Source organism: Gavia stellata, chromosome 14, assembly GCF_030936135.1.
Source record: "Gavia stellata isolate bGavSte3 chromosome 14, bGavSte3.hap2, whole genome shotgun sequence".
In the NCBI taxonomy this organism is placed as follows: Eukaryota; Metazoa; Chordata; class Aves; order Gaviiformes; family Gaviidae; genus Gavia; species Gavia stellata.
In genome coordinates this window covers 7,655,179-7,674,617 of record NC_082607.1, presented here as the reverse complement: position 1 = coordinate 7,674,617, position 19,439 = coordinate 7,655,179, and the positions used below count along the sequence as shown (strand labels likewise).

The following is a 19,439-nucleotide window of genomic DNA, read 5'->3' as shown; positions in this document are numbered from 1 at the left end:
TCAGATTTTCAACACTTCCCTCCAAAGCAAGGTCACATCCCTATTTTTGGAATAAGGCTTTTCTGACCCCAGGAGCCAGCCAAATTCCATCCGCGTGCTCACCATAGCGTTGCGGTCCACATGGACTTTCGTTTGTTGGATTTCTTCTTGCTGCACCCTTGGGAAAATAGAGGAGTCTGCTCCTTTACAGAAGAGAAGCAACTTTCCTAAAAGCAAATTATAAATAGTTTACAGCTTTCACAAGCCATAGAAAGACTTAACAGATTCAATGGCCAGCAAACGATGCAGAGGGAGAAAATCTGGCAGGACTCAAGAAGGAACTGCTAGAAGCCCGGCTGCCTACCAAAAGTGGCCTCGCGCTAACCTGGGCAAAACCTCGTTTGACCTCAGCTGGGGTATGGGGTGTCCCTACCTGCCTCTGAGCAAGCTGTCCGCAACAGGCTGGACAAAGCAGTTCGTTTTTTCCTATTTAGAAATCCTGGCAACCTTTTGGAGGAGAGTAAAACCAGCATCCCGCACTTTACGGGACTGATATTTGAGAAGGATGGTGACCTCTGAATTTCTGTCTGCTATCCCCATGAAAACCCATCCCGCTCAGGGGAAGGTCTCAGATCTCCCTCTGTAGTGGTACCTCCAGGCTGCAACAGGGCAAGCAGGGAGCTCTCCGTGGGTCACTGTCTCCATCCCTGTCCCCTCCTCTTATGTGCTACTGGCCCCAAACCGCTTCGATGGAGAAAATTAACTCTATCTCAGCCAGACCCAGTACAGAATTTAATTAGACCAGATTAGAAAACCTAACAGCTTAGCCTCTCGGGGTTACAGCGCATGGCATTATGCACACTCAGTACAGGAATAAAGAGGATGTGGTTTATATTTGTGTACATGTGCACACATGTATGGGAGTCCAGAAATGCGTTTTAACTGTACCCGTGGTGGTTCTCACAATGACACTCATACGACGACGGACAGGATCAAAGTTCAACACATGGAGAAGTTGGTACCTTAAAAAAAAAAAAAAAAAATAGGGCTTAGACTTAGTAAAAGAAAAATAACTATTTAAGACAGAAAATCACTAACAATGAGCTGCAGAAATCAATACACCCTACAAGCGGCAGCACCCACTGCACAATGTACTTTTTACACGCACAAGAAAATGGGAGTAAAAAAAACCTCCAGTGCTGCTTTGAGCATGGGGCTGAGGGTGTGGGTGCATGCACGAGACCTCCCACCAGACAGCAAAGCTTTGGGTTACAGCTTGTGACTGTGCTCCCCTCCCTTGCCCACGGGTGCACCGACCCCCGGGCTGGGCAGCGGCTCGGCAGGCAGCGGGGCACCACGTGCCGCCGGCAGCAACGTCGGCTCTGGCATTTAAATAAGAAGTTTCCCCACAAGCGGAGTAAGAAGTGAAACTTGCTCGTGAAGGCAAGTTCTCGGGGAGCGCTGGGATTAGATCAGTGATTCTCAGATGTCCCATGAGCTGTTAGCACAGTGTAAAATCTAATTATTTTCAGCCTGGGAGGGGAAAAAAGTTCCAGGGAAGGGAGCCATATCGCACAGTTTAGGCTTAGAGTATCCCACTACGAGGCCCAGCCACCGTCCATAAGGTCAGCAACCACCCCGTGAATCCCGGGAGCCATCTGCACAGCCAGGCATGGATGAAGGATACATGCAAGGGACCGCGTGCGCTCAAGGGACCTGAATTTAGACGTCACTAAAACCACCAGCAGATTTTTGCAAGCAAGCCTTCCAGCCTGCACCTTGCTGTGCCACGCTTGGTAAAAAGGGCAGGAGTTTTCAGGCAGGTCAGCCCGGTCCGACAGCCCTCGCGGAACGGCTTTGACCTTGCCGGGTTGGCCACGTTGACCAAACTCAATTAAGCTGGGCAGGAGCCGGCGCAGCACTAAGGGCCCCGTTCCTCGGCAGCCCCCGCAGCACTTACATTTCAGTTTCGTTCTTTTGGTTTCGTATTTTCATGAAATCGTTTTCAAGTCCTAGAAAAGTGAAACCATACCTGTCAATAAACAAAAGGACAGAACAACATTGAAAACACCCATTGGCACACATCATACATTAACAACGTTCTCGTTTCACCTTCTGTACTGCAGAGGAGAGCAAAGAAGTTAGCAAGCCCGAGCTAAAAAGCTTGGCTGGATGCTTGCTTGCTCCACGCAGAGCCTGCTATGATGTTCTGGCACTGCTCCCATGACCTGGAGAGCTGGGCACCGCAGCGCACAGATGCTGAGAGCCTCTGGACACGGTCCCCTGGGTCTCCGGCAGATTTACAAGCCATGAATAAGTATAGACAGCTTCAGCAGCTCAATAGCATAGAGTCATAGAATGGTTTGGGTTGGAGGGGATCTTAAAAGATCATCTAGTCCAACCTCCACGCCATCGGCAGGGATACGTTCCACTAGATGAGATTGCTCAAAGCCCCGTCCAGCCTGGCCCTGAGCATCTTCAGCAGGATTCAAGTGTGGGTTTGATAAAAGTAACCCAACCTATTATTTTGCCACTGCATTCCAAGGAAGAGATTTGGCTGCAATACGCACACAGTAACTGGTCTCCATTCCTTGGGGATTAAAACGCATGGCCATGGGGGCTCCAGGAAAGGAGCCTCTGCCCCAGCCGGGCACTGCAGCGCCCTGGGGTTGCTCTCAGCAGTGAATGCAAACGACAGCCTCCTGAGAAGCTGCTCAGGGAAGACCCTTTGCAGAGCATCCCCTTTTACAGAGAGCTCATTTAAACCCACAGGCTCATGTGGCTTCACAGGGCTGGGGGACAGGCCCAGCACTGGTATCACAACGTGCTTCTTCACCTGCAGTCTTCACCAGGGAAAGGGGTCTCCCACCTTCAGATAACCCTCACCTCCCTCCCACCAGGAGAGAGAGAATTAAAATCCCAACATCTTCGTATTCTTACTTTTCCGCGCCTTTCACCAAAGCAATTTCGTCTGGGGAAGAGGAGATATAGGTGTATTTGCGTCCTGGATGTCCTATCAGCCCATCCACCTGGTCTGCTTCATTGATCTGAACGGTGTGGCACAGGCAAAGGGCTCGCAGGAACAGCTCCTCACGGCTCTAGGCAGGAACGAGGGAGGGCTCGTTACCAGCTTAATGCCGTGCACCGAGCCCACCACCGAGCCCACCTCGCAGCACTTGGTTGTGATTTTTGCATATGCATATTTTAAAACAAAAAACCCAACACCCGCTCCCAGCTTCTGCTGTATTTACCCAGCCAGGAGCTGACCACAAAACCCTAACACTCATCCACACGCAGATTTCTCACCTTCTCTGCTTTGCCATAATATTTTAGGGGTCCGTCGGTCTGAGAGAAGCCGTCCACCTCTGAAATGCAGTCTTTGTACTTGTGTCCGTCTATGCAGCACTCGATGAACTCCATGCTGTTCTCTGTCAGGGTCCCGGTTTTGTCCGTGAAGACATACTCCACCTAGAAGCAAGCAGGCAGGCTGCCTCGCTGCACCCCCAGCCCCATGCACCGGGGAAGGAGCCCCTCAAAACCGAAAAGGCTGAGGTATTGTAGTGCATCTGTGGCAATGCTGATGAGTTCTTTGCTGCTATCCTAACCTGGACCCCCAAAAAGACGCAGGTGCCCCACAGGAGTTACACCACTGTGTACTTTTACTACTTTGCTCCTCAGAGCAGCTCCTTTGTTCTTCAGTGGTTTTGCACGGGTGGCAGGAGGCAGCTCCTGAAGACTTAAAATCTGTTTCCAGGCTCTTCGTTCTCCCGTATTCCTCTTTATTGGGTCCCTTGCTATAGGTCCTAATGCTTATATAGCTGCTGCTGCAGCTCTGCTGCTGCCTCCTTTGGGGGACCTTCAGTTTGGTGCTGTATTTAAATTAGATAATTGCTACTCCAAATTGATTTTTTTTTTTTTTCCAAGCAAAATAAAAAGCAGGAGGTACTATTCATACCCCACACCCTGTCTCTCCTGGCGCAGATAAGAAAGGGAAGCCTGAGCTGTCTAGTTGCCCCAGCAAAGCCAGCAGCAGCGTGGCTGCATGTGCACTGCGTGCCCGGAGAGATGACTGGGCAGACATTTTCATTACTCCTCAAAGAGACAGAGAATTTTTTAATTTTTAATTGAAGCAGCGAAAGCAAACCACCCTGACATGCAGAGCGCTGTGCCTGATATTCCCCAATATGGAAACAATTGGCATGACCCAATTCCTGCTCTTCCACGCACTATTTATAACCTCAACTGTTCCACAGAGTGAGTAGAATCACATTAAATGGAAAGTGCCACCAGACCGGCTGAAGCTCTGCCCTGAGGGGACCGCGAGGGCCTGCCACAACAAGGGTTCCTATCAGGGAGGACGTTTTGGTCCACGTTTTCATCCGAGCAGATGCAAACAGAGCGTGTTCTGACCTGCCCGAGCTCTTCATTCAGGTCCGAAGTGTTCACCAGTGCCCCCTCTTTTATTTCTTCGTCGTACATCTCCTTGTCCCAAGAGATGAAGAAAGAACCCAAGAACTTCTGCATCTCTACTGTAACGTACATGGAGACCGGGATAATAAAATTGAAGAGGACCATAAATGACAAGAAATCCGTGAACATCCGCAAGACCTGCAATGGAAAGAGGAGAAGATGATGCAGTCTGTGCCCGTCAGGCGTCACTCAGGGGCAGTTCACAGCAACACCTCTGGGGTTTTAGACAGCTTTTTTTCTGAGGTTAAATAGAAAAAAACAATCTGAAAATGAATACAGCTAAGATACAGGGCCAAATTCCATTTTCCCTTGATGCAGAAGATCTCACTGTCTTCTGCAGATCTACAAGGCTCTAATACAGGAGTACATCTCACGGCTTCATAGTGACCAAAATGATGTTTTATTCAAGTATATTCTTCTTAAGAATATACTGCTACAGGCTCATTCTGATCTCAACTAACCAGAAACAAGAAGCCATTTAAGTTTACCTACTAAAAGCTGAAAGATAGATCAAGTTCAGATAAGGATCCGGGTTAAATCGGCTGCTGCATTTATATAACACATAATATTTATTTATGCTTTGCCCCACTCCACGCAAGCGTCGCCGTGCACAAGCACGAGAGAGGCAGGAAAGAAACGCAAACAGCAGGAGAGCCCGAAGGAAACGACAGCACTTCCAGCGAGCAAACAGGACTCGCAGGGCTGGCAGAAGACATTATCCGATTAAATAAAACTGTCAGAATAAATAAAGCTGGAGGAGACACTGAAATACAAATCCACTTACCTTGAACGTCTCTCTCTCTTTTTTAGTCTTTTCGTTGTACCAAGGCTCATCATTAAATGGATTACTCTGCCAGACATATTTCAGAGTCGTGCACACAGTGGCCTTGCTCAATAGGATGCACAAATACACTATCAAGAAAGCGTTGATAGATCTGAAAAATAGGTTTCTTGTTTAAATTCTTGCAGCTATTTTTATATAGAAAAATCATGCAAATAAGCAGGAACAAGACTTCCTTACTTTTAAGAAGGGAATTACAGAACAAGTGCTTTTGACAGTGCTGATATTCAGGGTCAGTTCATATATTTTAACATTTCTTAATTTTGTTTTTAAAGAAAAAAAGCTACTAAATGATGCAGCTTCTTGAAAGATATGCTTAATCAAATATACAGATTTTCTATGCAATCAGAGAGCATCTGAAACAAAAGGCAGCAGATTAGGGGATTATTTCTGTAGAAGTCATCCATTAAAAAGAAAAAACAAACCCCACAACAGCTTTTAATGATTTTTTGCTGACTATAAATACTCACTTTTCTACAGCAGACCGTTTCTGAGATTTCCCTTGGTAGTTCAAAGCCATTTTCGTTTCCATTCCAGTATAGACTGCAACTCCTACAGGGTATTAAAGCAGGGCTCATAAGGGACTCGCAGCCCCGGAGGGTCCCAGCTTGCACTTAGCCATAAGGGGCATCGGTGTTTACAAGAAACTCGAATCCCAGTTGAAGAAAGAGGCATTACCCAAGGACTGTTCAGCTACAGAAACCTCCGAGGCTGCTAAGTAGTGTAACTGCATATATCCCAGAGCACTGAGCAGGAGCCTATGGATCACGTACAGTCAGAAAATACATCAGTCTTCCCTAACAGCCCTCACCCTCAATCACTAGTGGCTGGGACCGTGATCCTAGCACGCATTTTCAGCAAAGGATTTAGGAACAACTCCCTGCTCTTTGTATCTCGAGCAAAAAGAAAAGCTTGCTCAGGTGTATTAACACAACCTGCACAGCTTGGCAGCACTGCAGATACAACCAGTATCTCCTAATTTCACCCTGTCAACCTTGCAATCAGCTTGCATACTGAAAGCAAATGTAAAGCTCTGGCAGACAGGCAGTGGAGAAGTATCATCCCCCTCCAGATTTAGTGATGAGCATCTACATTTGTCATTATTTATCAGAACTATTTAAATAAATCAATAAATATAAACTGTTCACCATAAATCTTCTTGGTATTTTTGAGGGTAGCACCTTTCAGCAACAGGTTTTCAGGACCCAAAGACCTAAACGTAAAAGAAGTTACAACATTACATCACTCAAAGAACATTCAAACTGCTTTATAATTTAGACCCAGAGGCAGATTATAAAGTTAAACAGGTCTCCTTTAGATCTGATTACTTGATTTGTATGTTAAATTGGGCATTGCTTGAGTTTGTTTTTCTCCTTACATACTTGTATTTCCATTTCATCTTACGCAGACTATTTTTGGTGCTCAAAGTTCCAAATTTAATAGGGGATTATCAGTAAGGCTTTTGAGGAATAAGTGCAAAATATTCAGATCTAATATGTTCTAGTACTTACATAAAGCCCTGATTTTAAAAGCATTGAAAATCTGTCCATTCCAGCACAGTCGATCAATGACACCATCAAAGCCGAAGGCTTATTTTGCTCCCATTCATGTTTTAATTTCTCTTCAAAAACCCCACCCATGACCCTCCATTGCTTCTATGGTGCAGGTAGATCCACCACAGCACGAAACACAGCCGGCAACACTCCGGTGACAGCCGTCTGGTTTTGATGACTTATAAATGTTATTTGCTTATTTTTTCCCTGAAACACTCTGATGTTTAAATTTCTGCTTTCCTTTGAATAACCATATTTTGCAATTGCCTGGTAAATTTGTTTGTCCCCATCAGCAGGGGAGGATGTGTGGATGTGGCATTGTGGGATGTGGCTTGATGGGCATGGTGCTGTGTGGTATGGGTGGGTTTTTTGGTGTGGGTTGTGGTGTGCTTTGTGGTTTGTGGGTGGTTTTGGTTTTTTGTGGGTGTGTGTGGGTGGGTTTTTTTGGGTTTGTTTTTTTTGTTTGTTTGTTTATTTTTGGTTTTTTTTTTATGGTTGGACTTGATGATCTTACAGGTTCTTTCCAACCTTAGTGATTCTGTGACATTACCGGGTGGTCCTGCACTGCTTCCCCATAAGGGGCTCAAACAAATCACAGGATGGCAGAAGGCAGTAAGCAGAGAGGTTAACTGCAGTCCTCCCTTAAGAATGAAATATTTGGAACGGTTAAAGAAAACCAACCATTCCCTAATGATGGCAGCACAAGTTCAGATCCTTGAAATTGGATGTAGATGCCCGACCTCTTTGAGGAGGGCCAGCAAGGCGGCTGCAAGACCAACCTGGCTACGGGCTCTTGGTTGCTTCCGTAGATGATAATTCTTCCAACAAATCTGCAATAAAAATGAAAGAAACTTGTGTTACAAACACATTAACCTTATACAGAGCTGCTACAGACATACTAAAAAAGTCATTGACAGGAGACGGAAACAAACAGATCAACGAGTGCATTTGAGAGTTTAGCGCTTCAGAGGGGTTGCTGCGCTCAGGACCGATGGAAACCACACGCTGCCTGCGGCCGGGGGTGCCCCCAGCTGCCACCCAGCAGGGGAGCAGCAGTACCTGGCCGTGCCCACACACCCCAGCCCATCCCCGCTGCAGAGTGCGACACACCCCGGCAAACCTCCTTCGAGGGATTTAACCACAACGACAGCTTACTCCTGGAAGTCATTCAGCCCAACGCGTTTTACTTAGAAGGTAGAGTGGCCTAAGAATAGGCACAGCGACTATTACTACAGCTGAGCTGACAAAAAATAGCTCATTACACCACAACAAGCGTTTCACCAGGGAGGTTTTGCTGCAAAGAAACTGGGCCCTGAAGAAGTCCAGCGTTGACTTTGCCATCCTTATACGGAAGACGACCGGCAAGCTTATCGCTGCCTCAAGAAACCTTTCGGTCTCTGATGAAAACGCCCTTCGCTTTGCTGAACTGTAACTTGTTAGATCCCTTAACCAACGGTGCTCAGGTGTCTGCAGGGAGATGACACCCGGCAGCAGCAGGGCAGGATGGGCGGGAGGAGCAGACTCACTTGTAGAGGTCGGGCTGTGGCTGTTCACACTCGATCGTGGCGGTAAGGGCATCGATGGCTTCATCCGTACAGAGCACGGTGGTATCCCGCACCGCGTAGTGAGTCTGGGCAGAGAAGCAGAAGCAGCGTCACCACGAGCCCCCAGAAACACAGCCCATGTTTTACCCCATTACTTAAAACACCACCACACAAAGGCTCATCAGCCCCGGCAGCTCACCCGAGCCTGCGCCCCGCTCCCAACGACACGGCTGAAGCACCTCTCAGCAAAAGACTGAGGTCAATAAGCTTAAGAAAAACCGTAGCGGGAAGGAGCTGCTGGGTATCTGCTCAGTAAGGTGCGCTCCAAAAGCGGAGCATCTTCATTTTTTCCCCACAGACTTGCTGCTGCCCTGGCTGGGGTGGGGGGGAGGCTGCAGGTACCCCCAGGGCAAAGGGGCTCCCAGGGACCACCCTCCCGCCCCCCCCGAAGGTAGTTAGATGCCAGCTCCAGCGCCCAGGGATCAGGCAGAGCCCAGGGATCAGGCAGAGCCCAGGGATCAGGCAGAGCGCTGGCAGACTCCAAGCTATTTTTAGCAGCTGCTGCTGCAAAAGGTTCATCTCTCACAATTAACTGGAAAGCCCACGAAGGATCCGCTCGCTGCCTTCCAGGCTCTATTTATAGGAGCTACTCAGAGCTCCAAGTCACGGCGGGCTGCACGGCAGGCTGCCTTAATCCATCTTCATAAACAAATTCATTAAAAAGCTTCCCCCACTCCTTACGTTTGTGTTTCCCTCCTTGCGCATCCTGGGAGGAACCGTTACGTTACACACGCTGTAGTCACGACATTATAAATACCCACCTTCGTGCCGATTTGGTAACCTGCCCGGCTTTTCGTACAGAAAGCAGACGCACAAGCACAGACGCATCTCTGGTATAAATCACAGCCTTTGTGAAACACAACTCAAAATTACTCCTGCAGTGCCTGGTACCAAACCCAACCCTTGTGCAGGGTTTTGCATCCACTGCTGCTGTCACCATGGACACTGTGCAATTACTGAGTGATACTTCAAAGCTGCCTCCTAATCAATTCCACGATCTTTATATCCTCGGTCCCTTAGCATATTTGGAAAACACAGGTTCTTTCAGATAACGTATGACCAAAGGTTCATGCTTCAAAGGCAAAGCCCTGACAAAATCCCTTTTATAGCTCTGCTCCAGTTTCAGTTGACCAGGCACCTTTCCCGTACCTCGACCTGACGCGCCCCAAATACCAGAACCCCCCCCCAGGCAGGCAGCAGGTATCGGTGCAGATGAGGTTTTGTGTGTACCTGAGTGTGCCTCCCTCACCCTCCTTTTGCAGCAAACCCTCGTTCCCAATGTTAGACCTATTTCCCCAAACAGCACTTGCTTCCCCTTCAAACTCATCTTCATCTCGTCAAGAAACAGGAGACAGCTCCCAGTCACCTCCAGGAATCCACAAACCAGGGAAAAAAACCCACCACAGCACTCAATATAGAAATTCAGCATTGTACTTGCAGACTCAAAAGTTAGTAAGAGCCAAGATTCTGCAAAAGTTATGTGAACTCATGCATATAATACACCTGACACAAATAAGCAATTGCCTATTTAACACGGTCATCTATTTTTAGCCTCAAGCCACTTCAAAGCTCCACTCCTCTTCACTAGTGGAACCAGTACAGTGCACCAGCACTGCACCAGCTCCTACGCAAGATTTCCAGTGCTGATTAACAGCTGCCCATAAAGAGACGAGCCACAGGCCCCATACAATACATATCAGGTCGACTATGGTATTCCCACTGACATTAGAGTGTGCCAGAATGAATCACGTCGCTTTAAAGTATCTTCCAGTCTTACTACTGCAGTAGCTAGTATCTGTATAAATATTTATCAAACACAAGTGCAACCAAATGTTCATGTCTTCTGAGGTATATAAGGTTTTTTTGTTGTTGCTGCTTTTTTCCCTAGTTTAGAGAGGGGCGGGATCAAGAAAGAAAGAAAATAAATTGAAGAGGAGATTCATCCCGAGCAAGACTAGTATTAAATTTCACTGCTTGATTCAGGGAAAGGGAGAGGTAAAAAACTCAGAAGTGATGTTTTTCTCACGCTGGTGAAAAATTCCCCAAATGAATCTAGACATACTGCCTCAAAAAGTCCCTGATCCCGCTGGAAAAGCTCGGTTAAGTAACAGACGCATGGGCAGGTACTGGAAAGGGAGCTGAAGCAGCTGCAGGCACTGCTTTACCGACGCACCAGACCTCAGGAGACACAGGAGCCGGGAAGCACTAACACGCTTCCCATGACGGGCAATAAGGCAGTGAAGCCGTATCGATAAACATCGATACAATTCGGGGCAGCGCCAGCAGAAATGGCTGTTAGAGACAAAACGGAAAACAAACAATCCCCGGGGGCCTTTGGTGCTGACGCACTGGGAGCAGATGGAGGGAAGAGCTGTTAAACGCAGCCACGCAGCCATGGGGATGGGCTCTGCGGATGGAGGGAAGAGCTGTTAAACGCACGCACAGGGATGGGCTCTGCGGGAGCATCCTCCAGTTAAGCACACACCCCCCAACGCAAGCGCCGGCTTCAAGGGCAGCTCCAGACACTCGAGCACCCCCAAGCACTGGCTCCCAAATGCCGCCCCGTCCATCCCCGTCACCTTGAAATTGGACTCGCCATCGAGACTTGCTGTAGTGACATAACAGGTCCCGTCAATGCTGCTCGAGGCCAAAAATATCAAGTCACAGGGGAAGGTCTCATCTGCTTTCACTTCTACTATGTCTCCAACCTGGAAGCAAGGAAACATTTACATGAAAAGCCCTCTCGGTTGTTATTAGACACTTATGGATTTAGCTTCTCTCAAAGCCTAAGAGAAATCACCTTGGCTAAAAGGGAAATCAGGGTTCAAGAGGAGCACGGGTCCCCAAGCATCCCTCCACAGCCCGACGGGTCGATCCAGCCCAGCACCAACTCAGGGCACCCACGTGGTGCAGCTAGTATTTATTTCTCTGCTACATCTCAACGGAGCAAAAGACTCTGTACTTGTCTGAAGCGCGGTGTGATAAATTAACGTCAAAGCTAGTGTACTTTCCTGGTGTCCTTGGGAGAGTTGGAAATAGAAGAGGACTGCCTGTCCCGGAGAAGTGCAAAACGCTGATAGATCTGTCACTTGTCAGCCCCGGTACAGCTTTTGCAAGACAGCTTTTCAAAAGCAATCAAACAAAGGCAGCTTCTCTCCTTCACCAGGAACGGCTCTCCAAGCACCGTGTCTGAAAGCGAGCATGCCGGGGCGGCTCTAACCACAGTACATCCCTCTCCTCCTCCCCTACCCTCGCCGCCTCACCACGCATCTTCGTGTTCCATCGGCTTCAAGGATAACTACACGCGAGTTCTCTGTTAACAGTTACCTTGATTTTTTCACTCTCTTTCTGCACTTGCTTTGCATTTTCGACAATGAAGACATTGCTTTTGTTCACTTCGTTGTCAGCTCTGTGCCTCAGCCAGTCCTCGTATCCCTAGGCACACAAAGACAGGCAACACAAACTCGTAACGAAGCAAGTAAACTAATGGAAGAGGATGAGTGGGGACGGAGAGAGAGGGAGAGATTAAAAAAAAAAAAAAGAATAAATCAAGCAGTCCTCAGACCTCCTTCATGCCTGACAAAACATCAACCACAGCAGCTCAGACTGAATCAATTTATTTTAAAAACTTCATCTGCATATTTGACAGATTCAGAACGGATTCGAATAACACACAAAAATAATCTATATGCAGCGCATGCAACGAGCAGCTAAATTACTGTAACACGTTTCTATTATTCTCAGTGTTGGCAAGAACAGGCTGATAATATGAATAATACACTTAGCACCCTGCGACTCTTTCCTATGGTAACGCAGGACAAGACTCTTCCTCTTCAGTCTTCTCTGAAAGGATAAAACATTCAGATTTGAAGCAGATGGATTTTACTCTAGCTCTCCCTTTCTGGCCCCTGCAGAAGAAACTTCTTTTATTATTCAATCCTTCTGTAGAGGAAATTTTAAAGAGCACATGTGCATATGATAGGAGGAAAAAGGTCTTTTAACACTGTGAGAAGATGAGGACTACATATTTTCAGGACTAGCTGGGTGGTTGAACAGAACCTGTCCTTTCCATTTACCAACACGGGAGCAGAGCGCGGGCTATATTTGGAGCACGTCTCTGCATTCCGCAAAGACTCAGAGAGCATTTCTAAAAAGAGAAGAAAAATTCAAGTAAAGCCAGAACTACAGCTGTAACCTTTACCGACCCTCACGGCTTGCTTACAACAGTACATATAGAGATGCTTTACGTTGCCAAAACAACAGAGAGACCAACAACCACGCTCAAGACGCAGCCTCTCTTGAAAAGCACCAGTATACGTGTCTGACCTTCTGAGAAGGGTTCACCAAACCTACCAGCCCATTTTGGTGACTTCTGAGTATAGTCAAATACACATTCATCATTTTCCCTATCACGTGTCCCAAAGAGCATCTTCCTCTCCCCACATTGACACTTGTACCTGTTTGATAGCTGTGACGGTGATGACAAAGAAGAGTGGGAGGCCGCTGGTCACCGGGCTGGTCGGGGTGTCCACAATCACCTGCAGAGAGAAAAAACGTACTGCTGACAACTGGTTTTCAGGCAGCAGAAGAAACAAAAACTCTGGTAACAGGGGAGAAAGAGCGCTCAGCCCGCTGAGGGTAAGTCACAGCCCAGCAGAGGAGGGAGGGAAGGAAGGGGCACACGAGAAGGACGGGCACGGACGTCCCCAGCAGTGCTCTCCAACGTCTCGACGAGACTACAATCCCTCTTCCTGAAGACTGTGGTATGTCCTCAGGTGGGAAAAACCCTATCAGAAGCAGCCTAAAACCTAAATTTGATCTTGCTCTAGTGGGAAACAAAAGCCTGGATGAATGGGCTGCTGGGGATGGGCTACATAAACGCAACTACTCCAAGTGCTGATGCCAACAAGCCTCCTCCCACCACGGGGTGTGCTGGAGAGGACCGAGGCAGGGAAGGAGGACGGGGCAGAGGCAGCAGCAATGCATGAAGTGAAAAACACCCTCGTTTCTCACTGAGCCACAGGAGGGCTGTTCCTCCTCTTTGGCAGTGAAGACGGGGCACATCTGAACCCTAAAACACAGCTAGTTGCGAGAGGGAAGACAGTACCAGTCATCTTAAACCATTGACACTCAGAGGTTAAAAATAACATGCATCAGCCCAGGTTACCTACGAAATACATTGCAGAATGGAACATGAGGATTTAAGTAAAATAGAAATCCACACTTCGTCTTTAAGCTCTCAAATTTGGAGTTCAGAGCACGATTTAAGGCACAGCGACCGCACGAGGGCCTTGGGGTGGATAGCTGGATCCTTCCCAAGCTCGGTGCAGCGCTCGAGCCAGCGCCGCGGCAAAGACCAAGCCCCTTCATCGTTAATTAAACCTTTGGGCTGTGGGAAACCGCTCCTTCTTCTGACTGCATCCTGACTTGGCCCAAAGGGGAAGAACGGCAGAACAGGTTAATAACTGGGAGGGAATAACGTAAGAGGAGGACAAGCTGCGCCCTCGCCCCACCTTCCAAACCAGGGCACAGAAAATTGGCTGGTTTTCCTGCCATCCCTTGAGGGGACGGGAGCACGAAAGGCAGATGCGGAGGGCTGTGACGAAAGGGACGGGGAAGCTCAGCAGAAAGGCTTTGTGTCCCCACAAAGGGACTTTGTCTCCCTCCGCTTGTTTGCGCTTCCCTGGCACGCTCACAAACAGCAGCATCGGTGTATTTATTGTTTTAGGCTGCCCGCAAAAAGCTGTGTTAAGGACTGGACTGCTCTTATCAACCTGGAGGAAGCTACGTGGAAATTTTTAACTCTACGAAACGCTGTATGCTGCAATATTACCCTGCACTACCGGACCCAAAGAGAGAAGATATTGAAGTGGAAGAGATAGTCCACAAGAAGCAGGCGGGTAAGTGCTGTATGACTTAAAGAGCGAGAGGTAAACCAAGATAAACACAATATATATTTCCAGGAACACAAAGCCCTGGCTCACTCAAGTGGATGTAAAATGTTTACAGACAGAAAGTCTGGTAGAAACCAGACTTTGGAGGAACAACCTCGAGCAAGGATGGTGCCAAGTATCACTCGGACACATCGCACACAGCATGCGTGATGGACACTCACCGGGGTGGCATCATTGAAGTTTAGGCCAGTCAGCCAAAAGTCATCTTGCAAAAATTGGACAGATTTTGGGAATACAAGAGGAACTTTGGCTTTTAGCTGAAAAGGGTAAGGGAGAGGACCTCCTGCTGCCCAGTGGGAGAGTGTTCTGCACTGGACAAGATGCAGTCGTATGTGTTTGTTTAAGCAAATGATAGAATTCCTGTCCACACAAATGCTGTATTATAGATGTATGAACACGAATATTAGACGAAGTCCCCAGAGTAACTCATTTATGTATTTGGAGATTGCACTCCCTGCACATCCCATGCTGGATACTGCTCTTCCCCTTTGCGGCTGGTGGAAAGCTGAGGGACACACAAGCAGTGAGCCACAACATCAAAGGCAGACTCCTTTGAAGCTATTTTTGAGATGTTTTAGGACTTCAACAGCTTAATTTGGACCCACTTAAAAGTGTCAAAATCCTCCTGTTACTTAACAGTTTCTTCTGAACTCACTGTTTAAGAGACTGAAGACCACAGTTCAGAAGTCATCTCCATCAATCAAAAGGGCCATTTTTCATTCCTGGCACCTCCTAAATTAGCTTACTGCCATCAGCTTGGTCTGCCTACAAACATACTGGGACTACGCTTACTCCAGGCTAGCCGTTTCCACCAGGAGTTTACTTGCAGTTTCCTTTGAGCATTGCAATAGATGAACCGAAAGAAACAGCTATTTGTATCCCTGTTAGTGCACTAATAGGTGGTTTATGTTTAATGCGTGTACTTTCTCTCTAAAACAAGAGCTGAATTTGGAGGCTCAGAGTAACAGACGCTTTGATAAAGGGTTTCAGCAGCAGGCAGAGCAGATGCACCAGGCAATTCCCCGAGCACCGTGGTACTTCACTCCTCATGCAGCACGTAGGGCAATTCCATCAATTTAAAGCAATTTAAAGATAAGCACCAACATTTAAGCTATAGATGCCATATATCAAGGTATAACCCTTGGTATTCTAAATGAATGGAGTGGCCCTGAGTGCTTTGCTAAGGCAAGTGACGTCTCCAGAACAACGAGCACCCGGGGGCAGTCGGTTACTCTATATGGCAGTAAGTGTATCAGCGCTGTCAGGTTGGCTTTTGTTCGGTTGGGTTTGGTTTTTCTCTAATAGAGCATGAGGGCTGTATCCTTGTTTTAGAGGTAATCACAGAATAAAGACAAGGAGCAATAGCCAGGCTCTCCTCTCACCTGCGTACACCTGTGTCTAAAATGGGTAAGCAGCTAAACTGCAACCGGTTTTGTAAGTATAATCAAGAACATCCCATGTTCTTCATGGCCAAAGGGTCAATAGATGAAGTGTAATACCGCATCACTAAATGGCCAGCTACACAAAAAGGACATCCCGACTCCAGGGCATCGCTTCAGTTCAAGGCAAATTACAAATTCAGTCTGACAAAATGGAGCAACGCCGGCGAAATCAAGAGATGGAGGCGAGCCAGCTGATGCCACCAGGGTAAATTGGCCTTTCATATAACACTGCCGGGAGGAGCCATCCACGGCCGTTATCTTGGGATCCCCCGTTTCCGTGGCAGCCACCGAAATGACTATAAGCTCTAACTCTTTACTGTAAGGATAAAACATTTTAGGCGCTGGTCTTTTGAACATGCAGCCTAGAAGAGAGTGATACCCCAGACCTGAACCACCAAAACCCCGGAGATGTCATCTAAAAGCAGGCTGTTTGCAGTAGCTGCACGGTGCCGTTTAGTTTGCTGGGGTAGAGTTTTTGATGCCTACTTTCAGTCCCGGAGCAGGCTGTCTGCTGAGCCCCAAGCCTGAGTACAGGATTTCAAAGGTGAGTAAACGCACTGCAGTGATTTTCCCAAACTGCCTTCCTCCCAACGCGCCTGGACAGCCCGCTTCTCTTCTTGGCTGACAGAACAGAAAATGACTATTCAGGTTTGCTCGGGATTTGCCCCTTAACCTAAGCCACAAAGCAGAGCAGAAAATTTGTCCATGTATAAAATTTGCTATTTTGTCTGTGTAGAGCAGCTTCCTGAAGCTTCACGTTCTCAAAGCTCATGCTATGCCTTTTCTGAATTTTCCTGAGCACAGCCTCTCTCTCCTCCTTACCTTGAAACTCACTGTAACTGAGATATAGAAATATCGTATAATATAACTTGGGAAAACACATAGTTATGCAGCAGAAGTAATAAAGATGATAAAAAAAATAGATCTTAGTTCTGCATCTTCAAATGTATTTTCACAGGTTGACTGATCTTAACGGTTAAAGAGTTAAGATGGTTTTTAAATTGTTTCAACAGTCATTCAAACATCATCTCAGACAGGCCCAACCATTTTCATAGTTATTATACCTTGGATGGTGTGCCAGAATTATAACACAGCTTCCAATTAAAAAAAAAAACCACCCTTATAAGCACCACCAGAGTCAGTTTTGAACCTCAAATCTTGCTCAAGCTGTGCTTACCATCGATGTGTAAATAAAACCCGCCCCGGGCATCAAAGCTCTTACCTGCACGAGGAAGATGATGAGGAAGTAGAAGTTGGCAATTCTTCTAAACTGCTCAAAAAGATTCTTCGGGAGGAAGTTCCAGAGGGTGTACTGCGGGGAGAGAGGGGGGCTCACAAACAGACCAAGGCACGGGGCTGACTGGGGACATGAGCTACGCAATGGGAAGTTATCTGCACAAAACAGGAAAGGAGTTTTCCCTTTAACTGGGCGAGGAGCAGGGCAGCGAGCTCTCTGAGCAGCCCCGGCGGGCTCCAGGCAGAGGTCCAGGTCCCTGCTTTAAACCCGGCAGCGCGACGCAGCTGGATGCCGAGATGCCACTGAGCTCCTGCTTCAGCTTCCAGCTCCGGCTCTCTCTGCTGTTTCATTAAACAGCTGGAAGCGTCTCCCACTTACATGGGGGTTTTGTGTTTGTTTGCTTTAAAGTAGGCAACTAGTTCCCTTTTGTCAACCCAAACCACGCAGCTGGAGATGGTGAAGGGTAGAAGATGATAAAAACAACAGGATCTGTTTCAGCAAACTTCTAGATAGGCATTTGTAGAGACACGATTTCATGAGGAGGCAATGCACAGCACAGAGAGATTTTTTTTTCTCCAAACAAGTTCAAAAAAATCTTGGAGTTGCTCTTCTGTTAAAGAAAAAGCCAGGTTGCCCATACAAATTTGTTATTAGGCTGTGCTTCATTATCATTTTAGAAGGCTGCTGAATCATTTGCTTTGGAAAACATGTGGAATTTAACAACAATATGGAAAATAATGGGTCTAATACCTGATCTTTCAGTCTGCCTCAAATGAATGAGGAATAATAAGCAGCCAAGTCTCAAGACCAATGTCCACTTAATTATAAAAAGAGACTGGTCAGGTAAAATGACTCCATGCCTAGCAAATATAAATGGAAAAAAAGAGCAAGGACATAACATTCAAAAATAAATCAGGGAAGAATTAAAATTAGTGCTAAACCAAACCATTTTGTCAGAGAGGGAACTGAAACAGGGGAAGGTGCCCTCTCTGAAGGACCCTCTTGCGTGCCAGGGAAATGTCAACAGGAATGCTACAGGAGTTAAATATGGTTAGAATTAAAACTTTTCCCCAATATAAACTCAGACAGCTCAGAGACATAAAAACAAGTAAGATCCAAGCTGTATAAAAAAGAGAGGGGGAAACCCCCTTACAGCTCCAGTACATTAAAACTGAAACCAAACTGTATGCTGAGCATCACGAATCCTAAGCAACGTAATATGTATCCAGCTGTGTTGACAATATGGGATGCCACTTGTTTGATATTTTACTCCAATTGGCTTCAAATCTTTTGAAATAGCTTCACGAATGTCACGGAAAAAAGCTAAGCAGAAGGCAGACGGGTGTCATCACAGTTTCCCACCATAAACAAAAGCTGCATTAATACCGTATGAATGTTTCCCCTTTCATCCAAAGGGATAAACAGAGCATGGTTATTTTTGTCCTATCTCAAGAGAGAAAAAACCCACGGAACAAAATTTAAAAATTCAAAAAAAAGTAAGGGAATCGTATTTTTGTGTCCATTTATAAAATAATCCCCACTCCCTTTTGCAAAGCTGAGTTGCTGGTGTCTCGTGCTGGATTACACTTAACCCGTCCTTTCTTCATGATTTAAAAACAGAAAACATTTAAAAAAAAAAGCCTCACCCCAAAAAACCCACAAAACCAGTGTATCCATGTGCTTTGCTCTCTTCCAGCCTAAAAGAAAGGAACTTGTATGCACCCTTGTTGGGATTGACAGGAAGAAAAAAAAGACTAAGAGACTGGAGCTGTGGTGTGAGGTATGTACCAAGCTGCTCCACCTGCAAAGGGACCTTCGCATCCATCCTTGAGGAATTCAGAGTTTCTCAATTTCAAAACCAACCATCAGATAAAACCAGGGCGAATACAACAGCAGGGAATATCCGCAGGAGCGGAGCAAGCTCACCTTGGAGGAGACGATCCTGTTGTCGCAGAACTTCTGGGCCACGTACGCATCTGTTTCTGAAACCGGACGGTGGCCGACCACCACGGTGCGCGTACCGACCCGCTTCTCTTCCCCGGCACACTGTCAGGGCAACCAGGAAAGGGAAAAATTAGCTTTTACCTCAAAAGCAGTGGAATATTTGTATTAATAGCTTCCAGCTTCTGAATGCACCGTGCTGTTCGTTGGAAATAAGGCAGCTGAAACCTCAAAAATTCACTTCTCTACCCCAGCAAAAGCATGGAGAACAAAGAGGCACACATAAGATCATTTAGCAAAACCAAGGCAATGCCGAGCCTGCAACCCGGGGTCCCCAGGGCTGCTCAGCCACCGACCCCCCAGGACCACAGCCCGTCCTGCACCGCGCCAGGACGGGTCACCGCTCACGTCCACCGCG

At 47.1% G+C, this 19,439-nt stretch overlaps 1 protein-coding gene across 1 annotated transcript in view; it reads right to left on the bottom strand.

The window, feature by feature from the left end:
* The window catches only part of ATP11C (ATPase phospholipid transporting 11C), a 56,171-nt gene that overhangs the window by 17,980 nt on the left and 18,752 nt on the right, over positions 1–19,439 (bottom strand). The window contains exons 2-17 of the mRNA XM_059824610.1: positions 19,007–19,126; positions 17,066–17,155; positions 12,905–12,985; positions 11,775–11,882; positions 11,027–11,155; positions 8,370–8,473; positions 7,623–7,673; positions 6,439–6,503; positions 5,761–5,842; positions 5,234–5,384; positions 4,390–4,587; positions 3,286–3,447; positions 2,920–3,077; positions 1,940–2,011; positions 928–1,001; positions 103–206 (exon numbers count right to left, since the gene is read on the bottom strand). Coding sequence (XP_059680593.1) covers positions 103–206; positions 928–1,001; positions 1,940–2,011; positions 2,920–3,077; positions 3,286–3,447; positions 4,390–4,587; positions 5,234–5,384; positions 5,761–5,842; positions 6,439–6,503; positions 7,623–7,673; positions 8,370–8,473; positions 11,027–11,155; positions 11,775–11,882; positions 12,905–12,985; positions 17,066–17,155; positions 19,007–19,126 — 1,749 coding nt within the window. The remainder of the gene's footprint in view (positions 1–102; positions 207–927; positions 1,002–1,939; positions 2,012–2,919; positions 3,078–3,285; positions 3,448–4,389; positions 4,588–5,233; positions 5,385–5,760; positions 5,843–6,438; positions 6,504–7,622; positions 7,674–8,369; positions 8,474–11,026; positions 11,156–11,774; positions 11,883–12,904; positions 12,986–17,065; positions 17,156–19,006; positions 19,127–19,439) is intronic.